We start from the raw sequence: 21,826 nt of genomic DNA, 5'->3' as shown, positions 1-21,826 counted from the left end.
TGCCTCTTTCAGAATAGGGTAGGAAGTAGCTTCCCGATCAGAAAAACCCAAACTCCTAGATTCACAGCTAACAGAAATACCTCAGATCCTTTCCTGCTTGCCGGAGCAAGAGACACCCAGACTGAGGGGCTGCAAGCCTTACCCTTCCTCAACTGGCATAAGAGTGATGCCGTTTTCTGTGGCGTTCATAAAAGCCACTCCTCTTCATTGGCATGTCCTTATCTTTTCCTTCTACTGCCACTGAAAAGAACAAGGTATTTTCCCTTTTTATTGTCCCTCCTCCTTGCTCTGTTCAAATCTGTTTTGATCTTAAAAATCCAGATGTGGCTTATGAAGGAAGCCCTGGAAGAAATAACCCACTGCTGTTTAGACAACATATTCAGGAATGCCTATTACTTCAAATTATAGGCAGAGTCCCTGACAAAGCCAAATAACGATGCGCGAGCGCCTCTGCGAGTTACTCTCACTAACCCTCCATGCAGATGCCACGCTGGCCGCCAGCCACCATCAGCTGAGTTCTGTAAGTCATCTTCCAGCTCCACTAAAGTCCCTATTTCACAGGTTTGTGCAAAAAATACTGACACAAAGCCCCTTTTCCTTTCTCCAAATCTAACGTCATTTTCCTGAAGCCCTGGCTTGCTTTCGGCCAAACAGCAAGAGTAAGGTAGGGGGTAAGACCTTCCCACCGCCCAGATCTACTAACAAAGATCCAGTCGAAGTCGGTGAATCCGATACGCGAGCAAGGCCATCTGCTCCAGTTCCCAACCTTCTCCCTTCTCCAAGTCTTTGGTGCAACACCTACTTTTCTGGGCTGGACAAGAAGAGAGGGTACATTCTTTCTGACTTACTACACATGGGAATTTCTGGAAAGCTTTACCTTGGATTCAGTTTCACATTCCCTTTCCTGCCTTGCTGAAGGTTCGGGGAAAGGTCTGGGGAGAGGGCTGATACAGAATCCCTGCTCTCAACAGACCCAGCCGGGAGCCCAACGGTGTGGTGGCTCTTGGCTCACCAGAGTGAGACTGTTGAGAAGTCCCTTAAGGTGGCTGCATGTCCATCAGGTTCCAAGAAATAAGTCTGCTGGCTGTTTCCGGATTTTAAATATCAAAGTAATTTCCTGCAACCTTATTTTAAGTAAACATCCCTGAAATGCAAACTGTTATAGACACGTTAGCCCTCCAGCCTCAGGAAGGCCCCCAAGCTTGTCCAGAGAGAAGCCACTGTCTACCTAATGTGGCAAGAAGGTTAAGACACCAACAAGAAGGAACAGGACATCCTAGAAAAGGATGGCAGTGCTGGCTGCACAACACTGTGAATGCACTTAACTGAACTGCACACCTAAGAGGGTTAGAATGGTGATGGTGCAGCAGGTCCTACCTGCACTCCTTGATCACTTGGTGGATGTCAAACTCGAAGGCTGCCATCAAAATGTTGTCCAGGGGTTCTGGGCTGCTCTCACCTCCCAGAAACAGGTCAAGGCTGGACTGTGGAAAGGTGGTGACCCATTCAGTCGCCAGATGGAAGCAGAGACCCAGGGGGGCAGGCAGCGCTGCTGCATAGGGAACACTGGAGCAGGGTGATGGGGTCCTTCAAGAAGGGGCCAGAGGAAAGGTCCTGCCTGTTCTCCAGGGAGGTTCAACTCAATGAGGCCACACGGTGAAAACGACCCAGCAGGGAGCAGAGCCCCCAGGAGCCCTACTCCCCACCCCCACCCCACGGAGCTCAGACTCACCTGGGCATAGAAGTGCAGGTCCATGGGTTTTACTGTGGGGTGAGAGTACAGGAGCCGGGTCACTAGGAAATGATACCAGTTACTCAGAAGCTCCTTCTGCTCCAACAGCGCAGCTTCATCTCCCAGCATGATCTGAGAAGAGAGATGCTTTCCCTTAGGTCTGGGGGTGACTTCCCGATAATGCTCCTGACCTCGACTGGAGCATCTGGTTGGAAAGCTCTCTCCTTCCCTCAGAGCCAATGAACAGCCCTGTCTCGGGAGGACACGTCGTTGCTGCACTGGATGCCGCAGCCCCCGGGGGAAGCCAGCTTGGACCCTGGCCTGGACTTGCTTCCCACAGACCTTGCAGAGAGACTCGAGGTGAGGACTGGAGGCGAACGTGCCGTCCTGGAGGTGCCGCTCACATCCCTCGTGCCAGTGCTGCCACTTCAGCTCCAGCTCCGTTAGTGTCTGAGTGTTACCAGGCTACCGGAAGAGACGCAGAGAGATGCCATCACCGCACAAACCCCTTACACTCATTGAATGAACCCACCTCCACGACCCAGAAGAGCAGGGCTACTCGCACATACGCTGAGAACAGGCATGGTCCGCATCAGGTCCCCAAGGATTCGGCACATGCCTGCAGAGGTGGGGCTGGTGTTGGCTTCCTTGGAGAGCATCTGTCGGGCCTCATCCAGCCGGCCCTGCAGCACCAAGACGGTCACCTGGGAGGGTACCCAAGAACACAAGCATTCACGGAGGCTCAGAAGCCACTCCCCTTAGCCCACCACTGGCTTCCTAGCCTTGGAGAAACGTGATGGTTCCCTCCCTCCAGAGGTAATCCAATTCATCCAATCTCCCAGTTTTAACCTATACCATGCTTTTCAAACTGCACGTTGTAACCCATTGCAGGTTATGACCAACTTTTAAAAAATAAATAAAATAGAAAATAAAATATACCAGAGTGCATCAAATAAAGTATTGGCTCATAAACGTTTCAGTTCAAATACATATACGTATATATACAAACGCTCAGTATAAATACAGTTGATCCTTTCTATTCAGATTCCATATTTGTGAATATGCCTACCTGCTAAAACTTATTTGTAACCCCAAAGTCAATATCCGAGGTGCTTTCACCATCATCTGTGGACATGTGCAGAGGGGCAAAAAATTTGAGTCACCTGATGTGCACATTCCCAGCTGAGGCTGAACGAGGCGGCACTCTACATTCTGGTACCAGCTCTTACACTAAATTAGTGTCTTTCTGGCGATTAGTGCCACATTTTTTGCATTTTTGTGCTTTCTGTTGGGCCCCCAAGCGTTGTGCTGAAGTGCTGCCCGATTCCTAACTGCAAAGGAGGCTATGACATGCCATACAGAGAATGTATGTGTCAGATAAGGAAAGAGAACATACGTGTTAGATATACGTGTTCATTCAGGCAAGGATTATAGTGCTGCTGGCCATGAGTTCAATTTTAATAAATCAATAATACATATTAAATAAGGTGTCTTGAAACACAAACATACACAAGATTATAAATTGATCAGCGGACAAAAATGTTGTGACCAGAGGCTCGAAAGAACCCTGTAATTCCCCTACAAAGAGCGATGGCTCAGTAATCGAGAGCTCAGGGTTCCAGGCAACTTTGTAGACCATAACTATCATGAATAATGAGAATCAACATTATATACATGCAAGTATATACGTAAAACATACACAGTAAAAGTTCTTCCATTAAGCCACGCTCAGAAAAGCCAAGGATATATAACCTGACAAGTCCCCAATTCCTCTCTCTAGCCTGGACTTCCTTCTCTGAATTCCAGACGTGTATATCCTACTGCCAGTCAATGTCTCCACTTGGCTCTCCTAGGCATCTTGTTTAACATGCCTGACAGTAAACACCCGGGCACCTCCAACTCACCAACCCACATTCTTCTATTTCTTACACATCCAATCCATTAGCAAATCCTACCACTGTATCTTTAAATTGTACCCAGAATCAAGTCACTTCTCACCATCTCCTGCGCTCAGCTCCTACCCTTGTCCAAGTTGCCACCTCTGCCTGGTTTAGGACCTCAGCCTCCAAACTGGTCTCTCTGCTCTGCCTTTGCTCTGCTCTCAGCAGTGTGGCCAGAGGACCCTTTGAAAACGTAAGTTAGATCACAGTGCTCCTTCGCCTGACTCTCCAAGGTCCCCGTCACCCCATCTGACTCAGGAGTAAAATGGGAGCTCTAACCTTGCCCATCAACTAGCTCATACATTTATGCCCTTCAACGAATTTAATCATAGCAGCCATGTGGGGTAGGTGTTGTTATTATCTCCATGGTACAGAGGAGGGAACTAAAGGCTGTTAAGTAGCTCATTCAAGAGCTCACAGCTGGTAAGAGGCAGAGCTGGGATGCTAACCCGGGCAGTTTGGCACCACAGGCCATGTTCTTACCACTCAGCTACGCTGCCTCTCTAAAAGCTAAAGCCCTTACCCCTCCTCGCCTTCTTCAGGTCTCTGCTCACATGTCACCCCACAAGGGAGGCCTTCCTTGACACCCCTACTCTAGCACTCCCGATTCCCCTCCCTTGCTTTATTTCTCTCCACAGCACTTCACTTTTACACATGCTACATGTTCGACTTGTTTCTGTATTTATCTCCTGTCTCCTCACCCAGGATGTAAGCTCCGTAAGGGCAGGAATCATTGCCCTCTTTGCTCATGGTTGTTTCTGCAGTGCCTGCAAACAGTAGCACTCAATAAATACTCAGTGAATGAATCAGAGACTCAAAATCTAGGCCCAATGATTTCTGAGCAAAGTCTCTCCCCATTACCTGCACAGATCTCCTGGCACCAAAAGGCTCAGGAACAGCCTCGAAGGTGACAACTCCTTACTTGAATTTCAGATTTTATAAGTCTCCATTATTCAAGTCAACCAGCAACCTCCTCCCTGCTCCCTCCCAATTGCATCACAGGTCAGTAGAGGTGACTGGGAAAGTACTGCTCTCACAGAAAGAGAATACATACACACAGGCTGACTTTCAAAGTGATAATCCAAAGTGACTCTGGGATCATCAATGTCTTTGTTTTGTTTTTGTTTTTTAAATATTTATTTATTTATTTAGGCTGTGCCAGGTCTGAGTTGCAGCACGCAGGATCTTCGTTATGGCAATACAGTCTCTTTAGTTGTGGCATTCAGAATCTTTAGTTGCGGCACACGTGTGGGACCTAGTTCCCTGACCAGGGATCAAACCCAGGCCCCTTGCGTTGGTAGCACCAAGTCTTAGCCACTGCGCCACCAGGGAAGTCCCAAGGTCTTTGTTTTTAATAGCTTTACTGAGTTACAATTTATACATTATAAATATTCACCTGTTTAAGTGTATAATTCGATGAATTTTAGTGAGTTCCCAAAGTTGTGCACCATCACCATAATCCAGTTATTAGAACATTTCTATCACCTCAAAACAACTCTCATGCTCATTTATATCAAACCCCTACCCCAGCAGCTATCCATTGGTTTTGTATTATCTTCATGCTTTCTAACCCTTAGATCCACAAAGAAATCAAAATTCCCTTCTCACTGCAAAGTCTACAAAGCATTATTTTTCTTACATGATAACTTAGTTCAAAACTCTCCCACAGGGCTTCCCTGGTGCTGCAGTGGTTAAGAATCCGCCTGCCAATGCAGGGGACATGGGTTCGAGCCCTGGCCCGGGAAGATCCCACATGCCGCGGAGCAACGAAGCCCACGCATCTAGAGCCCATGCTCCGCAACAAGAGAAGCCACCGCAATGAGAAGCCCACGCACCGCAACGAAGAGTAGCCCCTGCTCACCGCAACTAGAGAAAGCCCGGGCACAGCAACAAAGACCCAACACAGCCAAAAATAAATTAATTAAATAAATTCATTAAAAAGGAAAAAAAACAAAACCTCCCCCACGGAGCAGGGAAGAAAAAAGACCTAAGCACGTCTCCGTAATTGCAGACTCAAAGAACCAAGTGCACACAGGGTCAGCAGGCAAACCCTCAGGCCTGCCTGTGAGCACAGGGAAAACAGAATATAAGGTGGAAGGCAGGGAGGCCCAGCCTGCATGAGGATCTTACCAAGTTCCAGAATCTCTCGTGTTTGCTTGGATTCTCACTGCCCAGAACATCTGCCGACAAACTGTCCACCTCACACACATGCAGTTGGACCCAGTCAAGGAGGTGAAGGAGAAGAGGGCCGGCTGGAAGGAAAAACTCTCGTCACACACAAAAGCAATAAATTCCACTTTCCCAAAGTACAGACAACGTAGGACACACGAGCTGACTATGTAGGAAGTGTTTTATCCCTCTTAAGTGAGCACACATGTGGTCCTGAATAAAGGGCTGAGCTAGCAAATGGACTTTTATGGAATGCTTCCTCTGGCCAGGCAGCTCCACCTTTCACTGACTCGTGGGAAGGGTTGGACATGAGACCCAGACCTCACCACCCCACCACCCCTCAGATTCTTCAGAACTACGCAATACTCACTGGCTATGTAAGTCATGGCCATATAGGGACTGGTGCCAGGTATGCAACAATGATAAAAACATAGCGACAGCCCTCAAAATCTACTGGAGGAGGCGGGCACATAAACAACTAATTTTAATTTCAAGTTGCTCCGTGCTTTAGCAGGAGTATGAATAAAAAGCTATGACTGCAAAGAGACTATCAATACACGTTTATAAATAACAGTAAACATAAACCATAAAAGAACGCAAAAAAGCCTGTAGCACCTCCACAGAGAGCCCACTCAAGCCAGGATACCGTACTGACCACAATTTAATTCAAGATCAACAGAATAATTCGGAGTGGACCATTAACTTGTAGGGTTGCCCCTGCCCCAATCACTAGTGAAAGAATTGTCAAAGTGACTTTGCCGCCTACCACCTAATTCCTCTTCATATCTGTAAAACCTTTTTCCTTTTTAAAATTTTAAACAACAGAAATGTATTGTCTCACATTTCAGGAGGCTAAAAGTCTGAGATTAATGTGTTGGAAGGGTTGGTTCCTTCAGAGGCTAAGGAAGAACCTGTGCCACGCCCCTCCCCTAGCTTCTCCTAAAACTTTCTTAAGCTTGACCAGTCCATGATATAAATATCGACCACCCCTTTCGCACGCTAGTTTAATATTGTTTTCTTGGTATTTTTCAGGGGTCACCTGCCTAAGAGTTTAGATTTTCAGAAGACTGATTCTTTTTGCAGTATCTGACAAAACAGCAGGCTTCTTTGGGTATCATGTAATACTTTCTGATGGTTACGTTGATGAAAAGCAATGAAAAGAGCATTCTAGGCAACAAAACACTCATCACAACATAGAAAAGGGCAGGGGGACACCTTTGATGCTGTGACAAGATGATTCTGTGCTCACCTGGGGCTACTTCAATAAAAAGAATCTCACAAAGGTTCCAAATGAGCTCCATTGCTGACAGACTGGAGACCTAAGGAAGAAATGGAGACAAAGTTTTGACTGAAAACATTCCTGAGGTTTTTTCTTAAAGCAAAGAAACAAAGGATAGCTTGAAACACCTCATGGTCATTTATTAACTCAACATCTACTGACTATTCCTATGGCAGGGCTTCCCACAAGGCAGCCAGTGAGAGAATTTTAGGGGGTGGGACACAGACTAATATTTTCTATTTTAATCGTTGTGGTTTTAGTTTAACGTGCATTAGAAAAATATAACTAGCTCATTACACCCATGATCTTGATGAATATTATGGTTTAGGAAGAGGCTTTGAGTGTAAAGGGAGAGATGATTTTTAGAAAAATATTCACTAAATAATATTACAATATATAGATACAGCAAAAATTGTCAAGTTGGTATTCAAGGGACTGACATTTAGGAAACAGTCTACTAAAAAGCAAACCCGGGACTTCCCTGGAGGTCCAGTGGTTAAGACTGCGCACTTCCAACGCAGGGGGCGCAGGTCTGGGAACCAAGATCCCATGTGCCGTGGCCAAAAAAAAAAACACAAACCCAATATAAGACACCAAAATAAATCGGGTCTGGACCCTGCCCTTAGGAATATGCAGTATTCCCTCCCCCATCATTCTTCTGTGCAAAATCACAGAATACCTTAACCATAAGGAAAAATAAATGTTTTGATGACAGAGATAATGCACCAGTCCCTATTCACTACTGAGTTTGAACAATATCAAAATTCTAACCAAAGAAAGAGAATTCTTTAAGTCATCTTCCAACTAAAGTTAAACAACCGGCAGCTTAAAAATGTTGGGTTCATTAGCTGAGTTCAGTTTATGAGACTAACCAGGGATTCCAAAAGCTTAGCTCACTATCTCAGGTGACACAATGTGGTTAGGATTTATATTTCCCGTAAGAGTTGAAAACTAATACAAGTATTTACCAAGCACATCCTTGTGTTCCAATGTGCGAGGGCTTGAAGGGGGCACTGGCAAGTTCAAGATGATTCTTACCACCCCAAGGAGTTGCCTATCTACCTGGAAAGAGAGACTTCTGCAAAACCAGTGATTGCAATGCCACTGCAGGTGGGTGCTGAGGATGTAGCTGGACATAAAGGAGGTACCAGTACAACAAAAACCCCTTACCTGGATGCTAAACTGGCGGTCACTGGCTGGATCTTTACCAGCAACTAACAAAACACAAGACATTTTAAGTGAGCACTAAAACTTTAGTCTTACTGTTATAGCTTCACATATAAGTACTGTGGCTTGTGCCTTCTAAGACCATCCATTTTCACTATAGATTTTTTGAAAAAGCCTTCACAGCTCTGTTGTAGATGAATGATCTTAAACCAAGGCGTTCAAATTACAAATGGCTCTTTCAACTACAATACAGCAAATGTAGACACTACCATGTTATATAAGACTCTACCCAGCATCTAGGAGTCACATGGCTCTCGTGGTTATTATGACTTTAAATCACCAAGGTCAAAGAACTGGGAATGTGATTATCGAAGATCTTGAATTTGGCCCTTCAGCCTCATATGTGTCAACATAGTATGTTCTAATTTGAAAAACGTACTCAAGACAATTGCCAAAAAATTAAGGATTATGTAAGATGGGAAAGTAGGAGTTTTGAACTGGAATGTCAATCAGATTTTAACTTGTCGTATTTATAGCCAGATAAATCCTTCAACTATTATCACATACAAACAAAGTCCTTACTTGCAAGCTGGTGCATTTCCTCCAGGCATGCTCTTATGACTGATCGGTAGTTTTTACTCACTCGAACCAACCTAAAAACAATGAAATGACATAAAAGACGAACCTGGAACAGTTTGTGGTGATAGAAAGTAAGGAACATCTTGTGAAGATAGAAAGTATAAAAAAAAAAAAAAGATAAGAAGTTGCTGAAAGACAGGAGCCAACTTGAAGGAGCGCCTAATGACCAAAGCTGAACAACTTGAGTGACAAAATAAGTAAAACACCACATAACCCACTGACTAAAATAAATATCCTTGAGTCCACACTGATATTAATAGTTGCAAATGAGACCCACTGACAGACCCTAAAATTAGTGGCTGAAATTTGAGGAGAAATGGGATTTGCATAGTCGCAAGGTTTCTCCCCCAAATACTTATTAGTTACACAGGGAAAGATGGTAACTTTACAGTACAGAAACCACATTAACCACGCAATCAAGGTCAACAACAACATAAGAAGGCCTCAGCGTCATGAATCTCATGATACGATGTACTGAGAAGGACATATCACACCATTTCTGTGGTATTCTTGCTAAAAATGCATAACCTCTGTCCAATCAAGAGAAAGCACCAGACAAACCCAGGACAGTTTTGAGGGACAGTCTCCAAGACAATTGGTCAATATTTTTCAAAAGTGTCAAGGTCATGAAAGAGATGAGGGAGAAAAAAACTAAATGCAATCTCATTTGGCTGCAGAAGAGAAAAAAGGACATTAGTGGAAAACTTAGTGAAATTCAAATAAGGTCTTCACTTAATCATACTGCATCAATTTTTAAAAAAATTAATTTTATTTTTGGCTGTGTTGGGTCTTCATTGCTGTGCGCGGGCTTTCTCTAATTGTGGCGAGCAAGGGCTACTCTTTGTTTCGGTGCAAGGGCTTCTCATTGTCGCGGCTTCTCTTGTTGTGGAGCACGGGCTCTAGGCGCGCAGGCTTCAGTAGTTGTGGCACGTGGGCTCAGTAGTTGTGGTGCACAGGCCTAGTTGCTCCATGGCATGTGGGATCCTCCTGGACCAGGGCTCGAACCCATGTCCCTTGCATTGGCAGGCAGATTCTTAACCACTGCGCCACCAGGGAAGCCCCATACTGCATCAATGTTTAAGTTTCCTGGTTTAAATACCAGTAATGTGGTTATGTAAGATATTAACATTAGAGAAGCTTGGTAAGGGACGTACAGAAATCTACTATCTTTGTACCTTTTCTATAAGTTTAAAATTAGTTCAAAATAGAGTTCTTCAAAAAGGAAATAGCAGATTGTAAAGCAACTATACTCCAATAAAAAATAATTTTAAAAAAATTTGGTAGAAAGGGTTCTACAACTAAGCAGGTGGCAACAACATCATCTCTCCATCATCACCATAGGCTGTTTGAGATAGGAGAGACCTCACAGGTCTATCAGTCTGGGTCTTTGTTTTGGAAACGATGCAAAAGAAGCCTAAATCATGGGGTTTCCCTGGTGGCAAAGTGGTTAAGAATCCGCCTGCCAATGCAGGGGACACGGGTTCAAGCCCTGGTCCGGGAAGATCCCACATGCCACGGAGCTCCTAAGCCTGTGCGCCACAACTACTAAGCCTGCACTCTGGAGCCCACACGCCTAGAGCCCATGGTCCGCAACAAGAGAAGCCACTGCACCACAACGAAGAGTAGCCCCCGCTCGCCGCAACTAGAGAAAGCCCGCGCACAGCAACAAAGACCCAACGCAGCCAAAAATAAATAATAAATTAATTAATTAAAAACTTTTAAAAAAGAAGCCTAAATCATGCTCTAAACACACACGCACACACAAAGGAAATAGAACAAAACAAACAGAAAGCAATTGGCTATTAGTTACCAATATGCACATCCTTAGCAAGAAACATTAGTTCTAAATGAAGAAACCTAAAGGCCACCTACTGGCTCCATTTATTTTCATTCTTATTTATTTATTTTTTTTCTTTCTGGCTCCATTTAAAGATGAACAGAAGGGCTTCCCTGGTGGCGCAGTGGTTGAGAGTCCGCCTGCTGATGCAGGGGACACGGGTTCATGCCCCGGTCCGGGAAGATCCCACATGCCGCGGAGCGGCTGGGCCCGTGAGCCATGGCCGCTGAGCCTGCGCTTCCGGAGCCTATGCTCTGCAACGGGAGAGGCCACAACAGTGAGAGGCCCGCGTACCACAAAAAAAAAATCAAAAAATAAAGATGAACAGAAGCTACGATGGGGGCAGCAGGAGGTGAAGCAACTTGCACACACTGTCTCACCTAATCCTCACTACTCCTTACCCCCTTTCACAGTCAAGATTCAGGCCCAAATAAATAACTCACCCAGCCAAGAAACAAGGTAATATGCTGACCCTCATGCACAAAATAGGAGCTACCATCCCACCATCAGTAGGATATTTACTAATTTATTAATTCAGCAAACATTTTAGAGCACCTACTGAATAGACGCACGAGGAGATCTGGGAACAGAGGGCCCACATAAATAAGACGGGGTCCCTGCCTTCCAGGAATTACAGGACTTCTGACATATTTTTTCCTTGGAGTCATAATAGATTTCTCTGAGTTATCAATATTCTGTACCAGAGCCTCTTGTCACCAGTGATCTCTCACATACAGACACATACATAGACATACAGACACACACACGCACGCACACACGCGTGCGCGCGCTGACCAGGGTATCCTCCAGGGTGATTTATTTGTAAAATGCTTATCAAGGAAGTGAAATACTGTGACACTGTGGTTAATAATAAGACATATAAAACTGGTCTTCGGGACTTCCTGCAGGGGGTGAGGGCTCGATCCCTGGTTGGGGAACTAAGATCCCCCATGCTGCGCAGTGCAGCCAAAAAGTAAAAAAAAAAAAAATTAAAACTGGTCTTCGTCCCCAGTCCGTGACCCACAGCTCCTAAAATCTTTGAAAATTCCTAAGTGATAAGAGTGCTAGAAGCATCTTTTGTTCCAAATCTGGGTGGCTCCTGGATGAGGGCTGGTCACAAGAAAGACCAAGTCGTAATTAGAAACTTGAAATTTTCAGCCCTGTCCCTGACTTCTCTAGAGAGGGGAGAGGGCTGGAAATGGAGATAATAATTGATCATGCCTACATGAGGAAGATTCCATAAAATCTCAATAGCATGGGGTTTGGAGAGCTTCCAGGTAGGTTAACACATCCATGTACCAGGATGGTGACACAACCCAGCTCCAGAGAGACAGACGTTCCTGCACTTGGGACCCTTCCAGACCATGCCCCACATACATCAACCGGCTGTTTTTCTGTGTCCTTTCTCATATCCTTTAACAAACTGGTAAATGTGTTTCCTTGAGTTCTGTGAGCTGCTCCAGCAAATTAATCAAACCTAAGGTGGTCATGGGAACCTCTGATTTATAGCCAAGTTGGCCAGAAGCTGTGGGTAACCTGGGGACCCACTATTTGTGACTGGCATCCGAATGGGGGACAGTTTTGTGGGACTGAGCCCTTAATTTATGGAATCTGATGTTATCTCCAAGTAGACAGTGTTAGAATTGAGTTGAATTGTAGGATACCCAGCTTGTTTCAGAGAATTGCTTGGTGGGGGAAAAATCCCAGACATCTGGTGTCAGAAGTGTTGTGAGGAAAACACAGGAGGGAAAAAACTGTCTTTTTGTTGTTGTTTTTTTCAATACAGATACCAACACTGTCCATTCCCTAACCGTATGAATGGACTCTAAGAAAAACCTAACACAGAGGTTCTCAAAATCCACTGTGCTTAAGACTCACCTAGAGATTTTAGGATCCACCCCTAGAAACTGTGGTGATATGAGGTGGGGCCTAAACAAGTACCTGACCCTGATGCAGTTAACTCATGAACCACACTCCAAACAATTCTAGTCTATAAATAATACAAGTTTTCTGGTCTCTTCACAAAAAAAATGCTTTAAAAATAATTCTTTAAAGACAAAACAAAACTCCCAAGAGTGGAACCTCATTCAATGACTCTCAGGTGCTTGTCTGGCTTAAATTTTATTCTTTGGAGGGTAAGTGAAGTAGGAATATAAACAAAGCAGCAGCCAGCAAGTCAATCAGCAGCCACTCGCACATTCTCTGTAAGACATTTCCATCCATGCCCATTTATACTGTCCACTAAAGAGGACACAAACTAGAACCAGGAGTCCCTGATTTCTCCAGGAGAGCCATCCATCATGCAAAAGGATAAGGACGCATTTCATGCGGTTTCCCACAATTCAGCTCTGGGCTGCAGCACCTATCAGCAGCCTACTTACTGAGTTTTTCTGGATTTCCCAGTCAACTCTTCTTCAATTCTCTGGAGGCCCACAAAGATCCCATGGGATTCATTGAAGAGTTTTCTCAGGATTTGAGAGTAAACATCCTCATTCTTTCGGATTATATGGATAAAGGGGCAACCTGGCATCATGTCTGATTTTTCTGAAACAAAACAGAAAAAAAATTTAACACCTATCACCATCATCCTCATGAAAGAACCCACTCTAAAAACTCTGAGTATCTAATTACAAAAGCTTCAGCTTCTTTGCTACTGATTTCACTTATTAAAAATGATATGAATTATCATTTATCCACACGTGAATTTTTACTTTTCTTTTTTTTTGATCGCGCCACGCAGCATATGGGGTCTTAGTTCCCCGACTAGGGCTCGAACCTGCACCCCCTGCAGAGGGAGCATGGGATCCTAACCACTAGAATTCCCCACACATGAATTTTTTTTTTTTTTTTTTTTTTTGTGGTACGCGGGCCTCTCACCACTGTGGCCTCTCCCGTTGCAGAGCACAGGCTCCAGACGTGAAGGGTCAGCGGCCATGGCTCACGGGCCTCGCCGCTCCGCGGCATGTGGGATCCTCCCGGGCCGAGGCACGAACCCGTGTCCCCTGCATTGGCAGGCGGACTCTCAACCACTGCGCCACCAGGGAAGCCCCCCCAACACATGAATTTTTAAACACAAATGTTTACTCTCAGACTTTACTCCTCAATTCACTGGCATATTTTGTAATGACCTTTCACCTCCATCAACTGAAATATACTAGAAAAAAAAGAGTAAACTCATTTAATATTAGCCTATGTAATATTCAGTAGACAAGATAAACCTACAGCTGAAGTTTTATATAACATCAAAGTAAATATTATTTTTATATTACTTTTTTACTGCCACTACTCCTAAAACAAAGAATCAAGAACTGACTAAACTATTTTGCAACAGTGATGAAAAGGCTCTATAATAAATTATTAGCCACCAACTTGTGGAAATTTCTTATAAACAACTTCTCAAATAAGTTGTGATAATGTTCAATGGCTTGTCCTGAAAGTGATTTCAATAGATATAAACAAAAACAGAAAGAAAACCTTGAGTTTCCAACAATCGAGGACAAGCCAGAAATGTTGATAAGCTCTCCTATTAAGTAGGAAAAGGGCCATCCAGACCTAGTCACCGAAGTTTCTCTTCTGAGCAACTTCCACAGCTCTGCCAAACTTGAGATCTTCAATACCAACAGATTCCATAAATATTTAACAACATTAGGGATAATTATTTATTTATTTATTTACTTATTTGGCTGTGTCAGGTCGTAGCTGCAGCTTAGTTGTGGCATGGGCTCTAGAGCGCGGGCTCAGTAGTTGCAGTGTGTGGGCTCTCTAGTTGCGGTGCGTGGGCTCTAGAGCGCAAAGGCTTAGTTGCCCCGCAGCATGTGGGATCTTAGTCCCTTGACCAGGGATTGGACCCATGTCCCCTGCATTGGAAGGCAGATTCTTAACCACTGGACCACCAGGGAAGTCCACGTTAGGGATAATTTTTAACTATAAAATCAAGAAAAACTACATCGCTTAAAAATTACATGAACTTCATACCATGTAATCTGCCAAAATTATATGACCTTCATTAGCTCAATCTGCTCCTTGTAAGAGGAGAACCTCCACATTTGGATAAAGAATGTTGCAAATATTACAAGAAAAATCTCTTCAGCATTTTCTGAGATTTCTCTCTTGAAAAGGAGAAAGGAAAATCAAATATCAAGATTTCAGTTTTACCTTGCTACTAGAGGGAATCAGTATTGGAAAGGTAAGATCCATGTCTGATACCCAATGGAGCTTAGAGAACAAAGCCAAGGACAAATCATTTTGCTCTCCAGCTCATTTGTGCTATGTATTAACAGCCTACGAAATTCAATCAAGTTCACAATGCTAACATAAAGGTAAGGGCTATGACATTTGCAAAAATTCACAATGAGGGCACTATCATAAAGAGAGTTAGTAAAAAAAAAATTAATTAATTAAATTAAAAAAAGAGAATTAGTTACTCTGGACAAAAAGGAAAAAAAGCTTCACGTATTCAAATATAAAGAAAATCTTTCTTTAACACTGGAAGACCATTGTTAACCTTTTTTCCTGGACTCAAAATCTGCCAGGTCTCATAAATCAATGAAAATCTTAAATAGCTACATAGTTTCAAAAATGAACAAAATAAGTGCAAAATAAGTGCAACTGTTTCACATTTCAGCTAGTCATACCTGAGAGAAGAAAAAAAACAAATGTGCCAAGATAGATAATCTAAAAGAAAAGAAAAAAAAAACTACCTTTTTTGTTGAAAGACGTTTCACACACCAGCATCTCCCCTGGACCCCAGTCAAAACACATTTGCTTCTTCTGGGAATTCACTCCCGGAATAAACTAGTAAAAAAAATAAGGCACAGAAATTGTTATTCTTCCTAAAGGCTTTGCTTTCAAATTACTTGCAGGTATAATCCTAGAAGCCAGTGGTCGTGAAAGTTATTAAGTGCTAATCTATGAACACAGCTGAGTGTGACTGAGCAGCCCTGTCTGTTAGACCCTAAATGAACAAGTGAATTTTGCTAGGCACATCAACCCAGCCTGTCACTTCTGAAGTGTTGATAAAAAGGAAAGCTACACCTCAATCAATTACTATATGGTAATTCAGTGATCTGTAGTTCAGAAAAAGGGAAGTTAAAAAAATTAAAAAGGAATTGAACTGTTTGTTACTCACTAAAAAGACAGAGACCTCCAATCCCATGGCTTCTGTGTCACATCTTTTATGACTTGATTTTTTTACTCCAACTCAGACCAATCCCTCTAAGTCTCGGCTTCATAAATCCAACTGCCTAATCCACACCTTTATGAGCTGTCTAACCTCTAGAGCTATATCCATAACGTCAAGAACCAAAAAAGGAACTCTTGATGCCCAAACCTCATTCCACTCCCCCAGTGGGACCAAGCCTTTCCCAACCGTTAGGAACAATCCTTGTAATACTCCGCTTTCCCTCATCACCCACTGAGTTTATTTTAGCTAAATACGCATCTGTCCTATACCCCAGCAATTCCATTTCTAGGTATTTATCTGCAAAGTAACAACCAAAGAAAGACAACAAGAACTGCAACTTATATTTTTAAGCGCCCTTGACCTAAAAAGATAAGACCACTGGCCTAGAAAAACTGCTCAAGATTATTCTCTCTCTGAATCTACACTTAAACATCCCTGAATCTGCTAATTACTAACTGGCCTTCATGTGCCTTGATAAGAGGAAGCAGCTGTGTGAAGAGCCGGCACAACAACTGCTACACAGGTGACAATGGTTTTCAGGGTTATTCATCAGCCTCCTGAGGGTGTGTTCAGCGTAAGCCCAAAGAGCAGACTAACTCTCAAACACCTACGTGACTGAGTTCGAACTTGCAGAGTTGAAGTTCAGATTCTAGACCACGCAGTTCTGCCAAGATCATGCCCCCCTGAGAGGCTGTGTCCACAAGGCCAACCAGTTTCCTACCTGGTCTCCCCAACACCAATGTAAAGCTGGGTTATCACAGGTCAACCATCACTACTAGGGGCAAAATTAAGCTTAGATCATTTTCATTCCATTTGTAAATGCATGACTCATTGTCATGGTTCAATAACAAAGTGGCTCTCCTGGGCTGCACAGGGTGCTGGGAAGGTTTCCCCATCCAAAGATTCGGACATAAGTGAAGGAGGGAAAAGCAAGATAACACGTAGTCTGTAAAAGTTCCAGTGATTCCGATAGCCTAATTTTTCACCCCAGAAACACTGACATAGTCCTTGATAGACATTTAATATTTAAGATACTTTATATATGCATTAAAAGTTAACAATCTATAGCATATAGGAGTAAGCTTTATAGAGAGTAACAACCCACGTTAACTGCTATTTGAGATCTCATGTCTCTTTTTGTCCAGTTAGCTTTGAAATGACTTCTATTTTCAGTTTTTGGTTCTGTCAGATACTGCTTTGCGATCTGATGGCTTTAGCTGAAAACTGAAGGCATCTTAACCTTCTAAAAAGCAAAAATACAAGGTCAGGCAACTTGCAGTTTAGTGGGGCTTACAGGTTACCAAGAGCTAAGAGACGCAGAACAAGCCTAAACGGACAGAAATATTTGACCTAGTCAGGAAAGGCTTTCCTGACAAAGAGGCTCCTGGAGCTTGCATGTAAGAAATGAACAGGATATAAACCTAAGAGAGAAGAGATCCCAGGCAGGGGGAACAGTAGGTGTCTCTTATCTAACAACCATGAATCTCTTTATAAGCATCGTAGGTCACCCACACCTGACATATTCTCTTGAGAGTTCAAATACAACTGAAAGGAAACAGAGCAATAAAAGCAAGAATAGTCGCCCGAAAGAATAATTATATTTAGTAAACCTTGGGCCAGCTCAAGCAAAGCCAAGCTCACGGCGTTGCGATGTGAAGCTTAGCTCGGCTGGGAGAAAAAAGCCCCAATTCCTGTGCTTGGTTCAAGCCCGCTCCTTAAAGCATTAGCCCCAAAGGAAAACCCAAAGAAGTAGGAAGGTCGGGAAGACAAGGGACGGAAAGGGATGGAGTGGGGCCTCCAGGGCCAGGTATTCTGAGTATACAAAGGGGCAGAAACCCAGCGACCACTGCGACCCAAACACGGGCACCTAGTTAATGGGACTTCTGGACGACGGCAATTGTACTGAGGGAAGGGGACGAGCACCTCGCAGGCGGCACAGAGATAGACAAGCCTGCAGGGACGAAGCGCACCCAATCCTCGGACCTAGAAGGCAAACAGTACTGTTCGAGGCACCCTTACAGTGACTGTCGGCTCGCCATCTAGCTCCTCCATAGCGCAACACCTCACCGCCCGGAACTCGCAGGGTAGCCAACGCTCCCAGCTCGGGCCTCCCGCTCCGAGCCGGCTGCGAGAGAGGACCCCGTCCGAGCACCTCCCGAACTGCCGGCAGGGCCGAACCTCCAACGCCGCAGGGGTCTCTCCTCTTGGCCACGACCACCCCTCTGCGGCACTCCACACGTGTCTCTCCTTCCTGGCCTCGACAATACGACAGGGAAAACAGCGCCAGCGGCAGCCTATCCACACAGTACCGCTCTCGCCAGATCCGGCGCCGCCACGGACAACCCCGAGCCAGGCAGAGAGAAGGTCCCGGAGACGGCGGGAGCGGCGGTGATGCGGCTGCGCGTGCGCGGGCCGGGGCGAGCGTTGGGCTTGGTAGGGGTGTGAGTGAGCGCACTACCTTACCCGATCCTGGCTTTGCACTCCGCTTCTTGGTCTGCAGGTTGGCGTCGTCGCCGCTGCTTCTCTGAACAGTGTCCGTGGCGAGAGAGCCCTGTCGGTTCTTCGGGCTTGTGTACGAAGGTATTCGCCGCCACTCCCACCCCAAAAGGCTCAAAAGTCATGGGGACAAAATTGATGCAACTGAAACAGCTGTGAAATTGAGACCCCTGGGTTCAATTGAAAACAAATACCGGTTGTTATCTCACAAAAGAAAAGTAGGAAAAGACACTCAAATTAGGGAATCCCCGGTCTTATTATGGAAAACATCAACAAAAGTGCTCCAATAGGGGCTTCCCTGGTGGCGCAGTGGTTGAGAATCTGCCTGCTAATGCGGGGACAGGGGTTCGAGCCCTGGTCTGGGAGGATCCCACATGCCGCGGAGCAACTAGGCCTAGGCCCGTGAGCCACAGCTACCGAGCGTGCGCGTCTGGAGCCTGTGCTCCGCAACGGGGGGCCGCGACTGTGAGAGGCCCGCGCACCGAGATGAAGAAAGGCCCCCGCTCGCCGCCAACTGGAGAAAGCCCCCGCACAGAAACGAAGACCCAACACAGCCAAAAATAAATAAATAAATTTAAATTAAAAAAAAAAAGTGCTCCAATAGCCTAAAGGAGTTATTTATTTTGTAAATGGCGTATTTACAAATATATAAACATACAAGGAATAGAATAGTACTCGTTCTAAATTCCCAGATAAGCGAGTTTTTTCCTTTTTTAACGAACGGAAGGTAATTCGAAATCTTAAAATAAACCTTAGGAAACAGTGCCTGAAAATGTAGCAGCTTTTATTAGTTAGGAAAGAAATTTGATCTGAAAACAAGACAAAATTTCAGTAATTTTCTTGGGGAAGGCTTCTTTCCCTGAGATGATTCTGAATGACCTATTTGAATGGTGAAAATAAGATGACTTGGAGTGGTTAGGAAAATCCTATCCCCCCAATAGTTTGTTCTTTAGAGTTACACACTGTTTAGTAAAGGAAGAAAAATCCTGTGGCTATCACAATTTCATCCAAATTCCTATCTCTGAAGACAGCCATCTATAGGATAAAATTTAGTTTTGCGCAAAATTCCACACTGTTCAACCATCTGTGTCTGGCTGCATATTCCAAATGTTTCACAGAGTTTTACTGATCTGAGTGTTTCTGACACCAGTGGTGTGGCTACGAGAAATTATGCATTCGTGTCCATTTTCTAGTGGGTAAAAAGAGTCCTAATATTTTTCAGAATGTAAAATAAACATTCAGTAGCAGATAAATCAGTTTTTAAAAACTGGTTATTATATCTGCTCTATTAAAAATTCTTCAAGCAGCAGAAGTTAAAGCCAAACTTAGTAAGACATTGATAGAAATCATGCCTAATTTCCTTCAGAAAAAATTATTCTGGGGAACAGGATGAAAGACCAGCAAGGAAAACCATTTTTCTCAAAAGAAGACCTGAGAAAAAAATAAATTTAAGTGCAAAAGAGAGCTCTCCTGTTCACTGCAGGGTGTTGAGCAGAACATGGCCCCTGGCCTCTATCCAGTAGATGCCAATAATATACCCCTCAACAATTGTGACAGCCAAAAAAGTCTCTAGAAGGTGGGGGTGTGAGGATTTGATGAAGGCAGTCAAAAGATACAAATTTCCAGTTTGGGGACTTCCCTGGTGGTCCAGTGGCTGAGACTCTGCACTCCCAATGCAGGGGGCCCAGGTTCGATCCCTGGTCAGGGAACTACAACCCACATGCTGCAACTGACAGTTCATATGCCACAACTAAAGGTTCTGCATGCTGCAACCAAAAAAAGGATCCCACACACAGCAACGAAGATCCCATGTGCCTCGACGAAGACCCAGCGCAGCCAAATAAATAGTTTTTAAAAGACTAGATTAAAATTAATTAGGTAAATAAATTTAAAAAAAGATGACGGATGTTCAGTAAACCTACTGTGGCTGTTATTTCATGATATAGGTAAGTCAAATCATTATTCTGTATACTTTAAATTTATGTAGTGGTGTTGTGTCAATTATATCTCTAAGACTGGAAGAAAAAAAATGTCTCAAGATATTCCCAGTGTACCCTAGGGGACAAAATCATCTCTTTTAAGAGCTACTGGCATAGATATTCAACCACAGAGGAAGAGAGGAACAACCGGGTAAATATATTATCAATGAGATATCCACCTATTTAGAAGAATTACAAAGACTGATAAGAAAATGGAAAAGTTTTTCAAGAAGTTTTAAAGTGTTCACCTTTTGGTCCCCATAATTGTACTTCCCTGTTCAGTGATGTAATACTACTCAGCTATAAAAAGCAGTGAAATAATGCCATTTCCAGCAACACGGATGGACCTAGAGATGATCATATGAAGTCAGTTAGAGAAAGACAAATATCATGTGGTATCACTTACATGTGGAATCTAAAAAAAATGATACAGGGAACTCCCTGGTGGCCCAGTGGTTAGGACTCGGCACTTTCACTGCAGGGGCCCGTGTTCTATCCCTGGTCAGAGAACTAAGATTCCAGAAGCTGCACAGTGCAGCCAAAAAATAAAATAAAAAATGAAAAATAAGAATTAAAAAAATGTTTAAATGATACAAATGAACTTATTTACAAAACAGAAGTAGACTCACAGACATAGAAAATAAACTTATGGTTACCAAAGGGGACAGCAGGAGCGGCCATGGTGGGGGGCGAGGTGCGGGTGGGCGGTGATAAATTGGAGTTTGGGATTAACATACACACTAAAAATATATATATAAAATAGGTAAACACAAGGACCTACTGTATAGCACAGGGAACTATACTTAATACCTTGTAATAACCTATAATAGAAAATCTAAAAAAGAATATATATATATGTGTAACTGAATCACTTTGCTGTACACTTGAAACTAACACAACATTGTAAATTAACTATACTTCAATAAAAAAAAGTTCAGTGAATGTATTGTGAAATGGAACAGTATTTCCCTATATTTAATACCCCAGCTGATACATTTAAAGTGAAATGTACTAGCTTCTTGGCTTTGACTGCTGGTGCAAGTTTGGGTCCCATTTTCTTTGCCATGACCCAAGGATAGAAAGCTGGAAGGTTTCCAGAACATCACAGATTCTGTGATTGTCTCCAGATTTCCTGCAGTATTCAGGAATAGAGTATTCAGTATTCCTGCAGTATTCACAGAGATAGCTCAAGTACTCAACTAACCTCTGTTAGAACTGAAGGAAATTTGATGGTATAAACTATGCACCGTTTAGTCGTCTGTGTTATAAATTCAGTTATGTGTTTCTCAGGGTTTTTGGCAAGGATTTCAAGCTCTAAACAAACTCTCTCTGTGATTCTTATTTTCCTGCCCTTTCTAGGAATGATGTTTTTTATTTGGCACCTGACCCTGAAGAGTACATTCTTG

General features: G+C 43.7%; 2 protein-coding genes across 7 annotated transcripts in view; one reads left to right on the top strand and one right to left on the bottom strand.

Annotated features, from left to right (window-relative positions):
* The window catches only part of GGA3 (golgi associated, gamma adaptin ear containing, ARF binding protein 3), a 28,123-nt gene extending 25,517 nt beyond the window's left edge, over positions 1-2,606 (top strand). Inside the window, exon 17 of the mRNA XM_060290479.1 lies at positions 1,967-2,606. Coding sequence (XP_060146462.1) covers positions 1,967-1,975 — 9 coding nt within the window. The 3' untranslated portion in view covers positions 1,976-2,606. The remainder of the gene's footprint in view (positions 1-1,966) is intronic.
* Positions 1-18,830, bottom strand: part of NUP85 (nucleoporin 85) — a 28,558-nt gene extending 9,728 nt beyond the window's left edge. Inside the window, exons 1-11 of one of the 6 annotated variants that reach the window (XM_060290480.2) lie at positions 18,409-18,830; positions 15,464-15,557; positions 13,145-13,307; positions 8,870-8,940; positions 8,291-8,334; positions 7,091-7,160; positions 5,803-5,924; positions 2,302-2,436; positions 2,075-2,197; positions 1,733-1,864; positions 1,378-1,484 (exon numbers count right to left, since the gene is read on the bottom strand). In XM_060290480.2, the coding sequence (XP_060146463.1) occupies positions 1,378-1,484; positions 1,733-1,864; positions 2,075-2,197; positions 2,302-2,436; positions 5,803-5,924; positions 7,091-7,160; positions 8,291-8,334; positions 8,870-8,940; positions 13,145-13,307; positions 15,464-15,524 (1,028 nt within the window). In that variant the 5' untranslated portion in view covers positions 15,525-15,557; positions 18,409-18,830. Of the gene's footprint in view, positions 1-1,377; positions 1,485-1,732; positions 1,865-2,074; positions 2,198-2,301; positions 2,437-5,802; positions 5,925-7,090; positions 7,161-8,088; positions 8,183-8,290; positions 8,335-8,869; positions 8,941-13,144; positions 13,308-15,463; positions 15,558-17,964; positions 18,287-18,408 lie in introns of those variants that run through there. The other 5 variants (XM_070044454.1, XM_030837629.3, XM_060290481.2 and 2 more) reach the window with 5 other exon arrangements.
* Between the last annotated feature and the right edge of the window lie 2,996 nt (positions 18,831-21,826).

This window comes from Globicephala melas, chromosome 20 (assembly GCF_963455315.2).
Source record: "Globicephala melas chromosome 20, mGloMel1.2, whole genome shotgun sequence".
Taxonomy (NCBI): domain Eukaryota; kingdom Metazoa; phylum Chordata; class Mammalia; order Artiodactyla; family Delphinidae; genus Globicephala; species Globicephala melas.
Note: the sequence above shows the minus strand (reverse complement) of the source record. Positions and strands in the feature narration are given on the sequence as shown.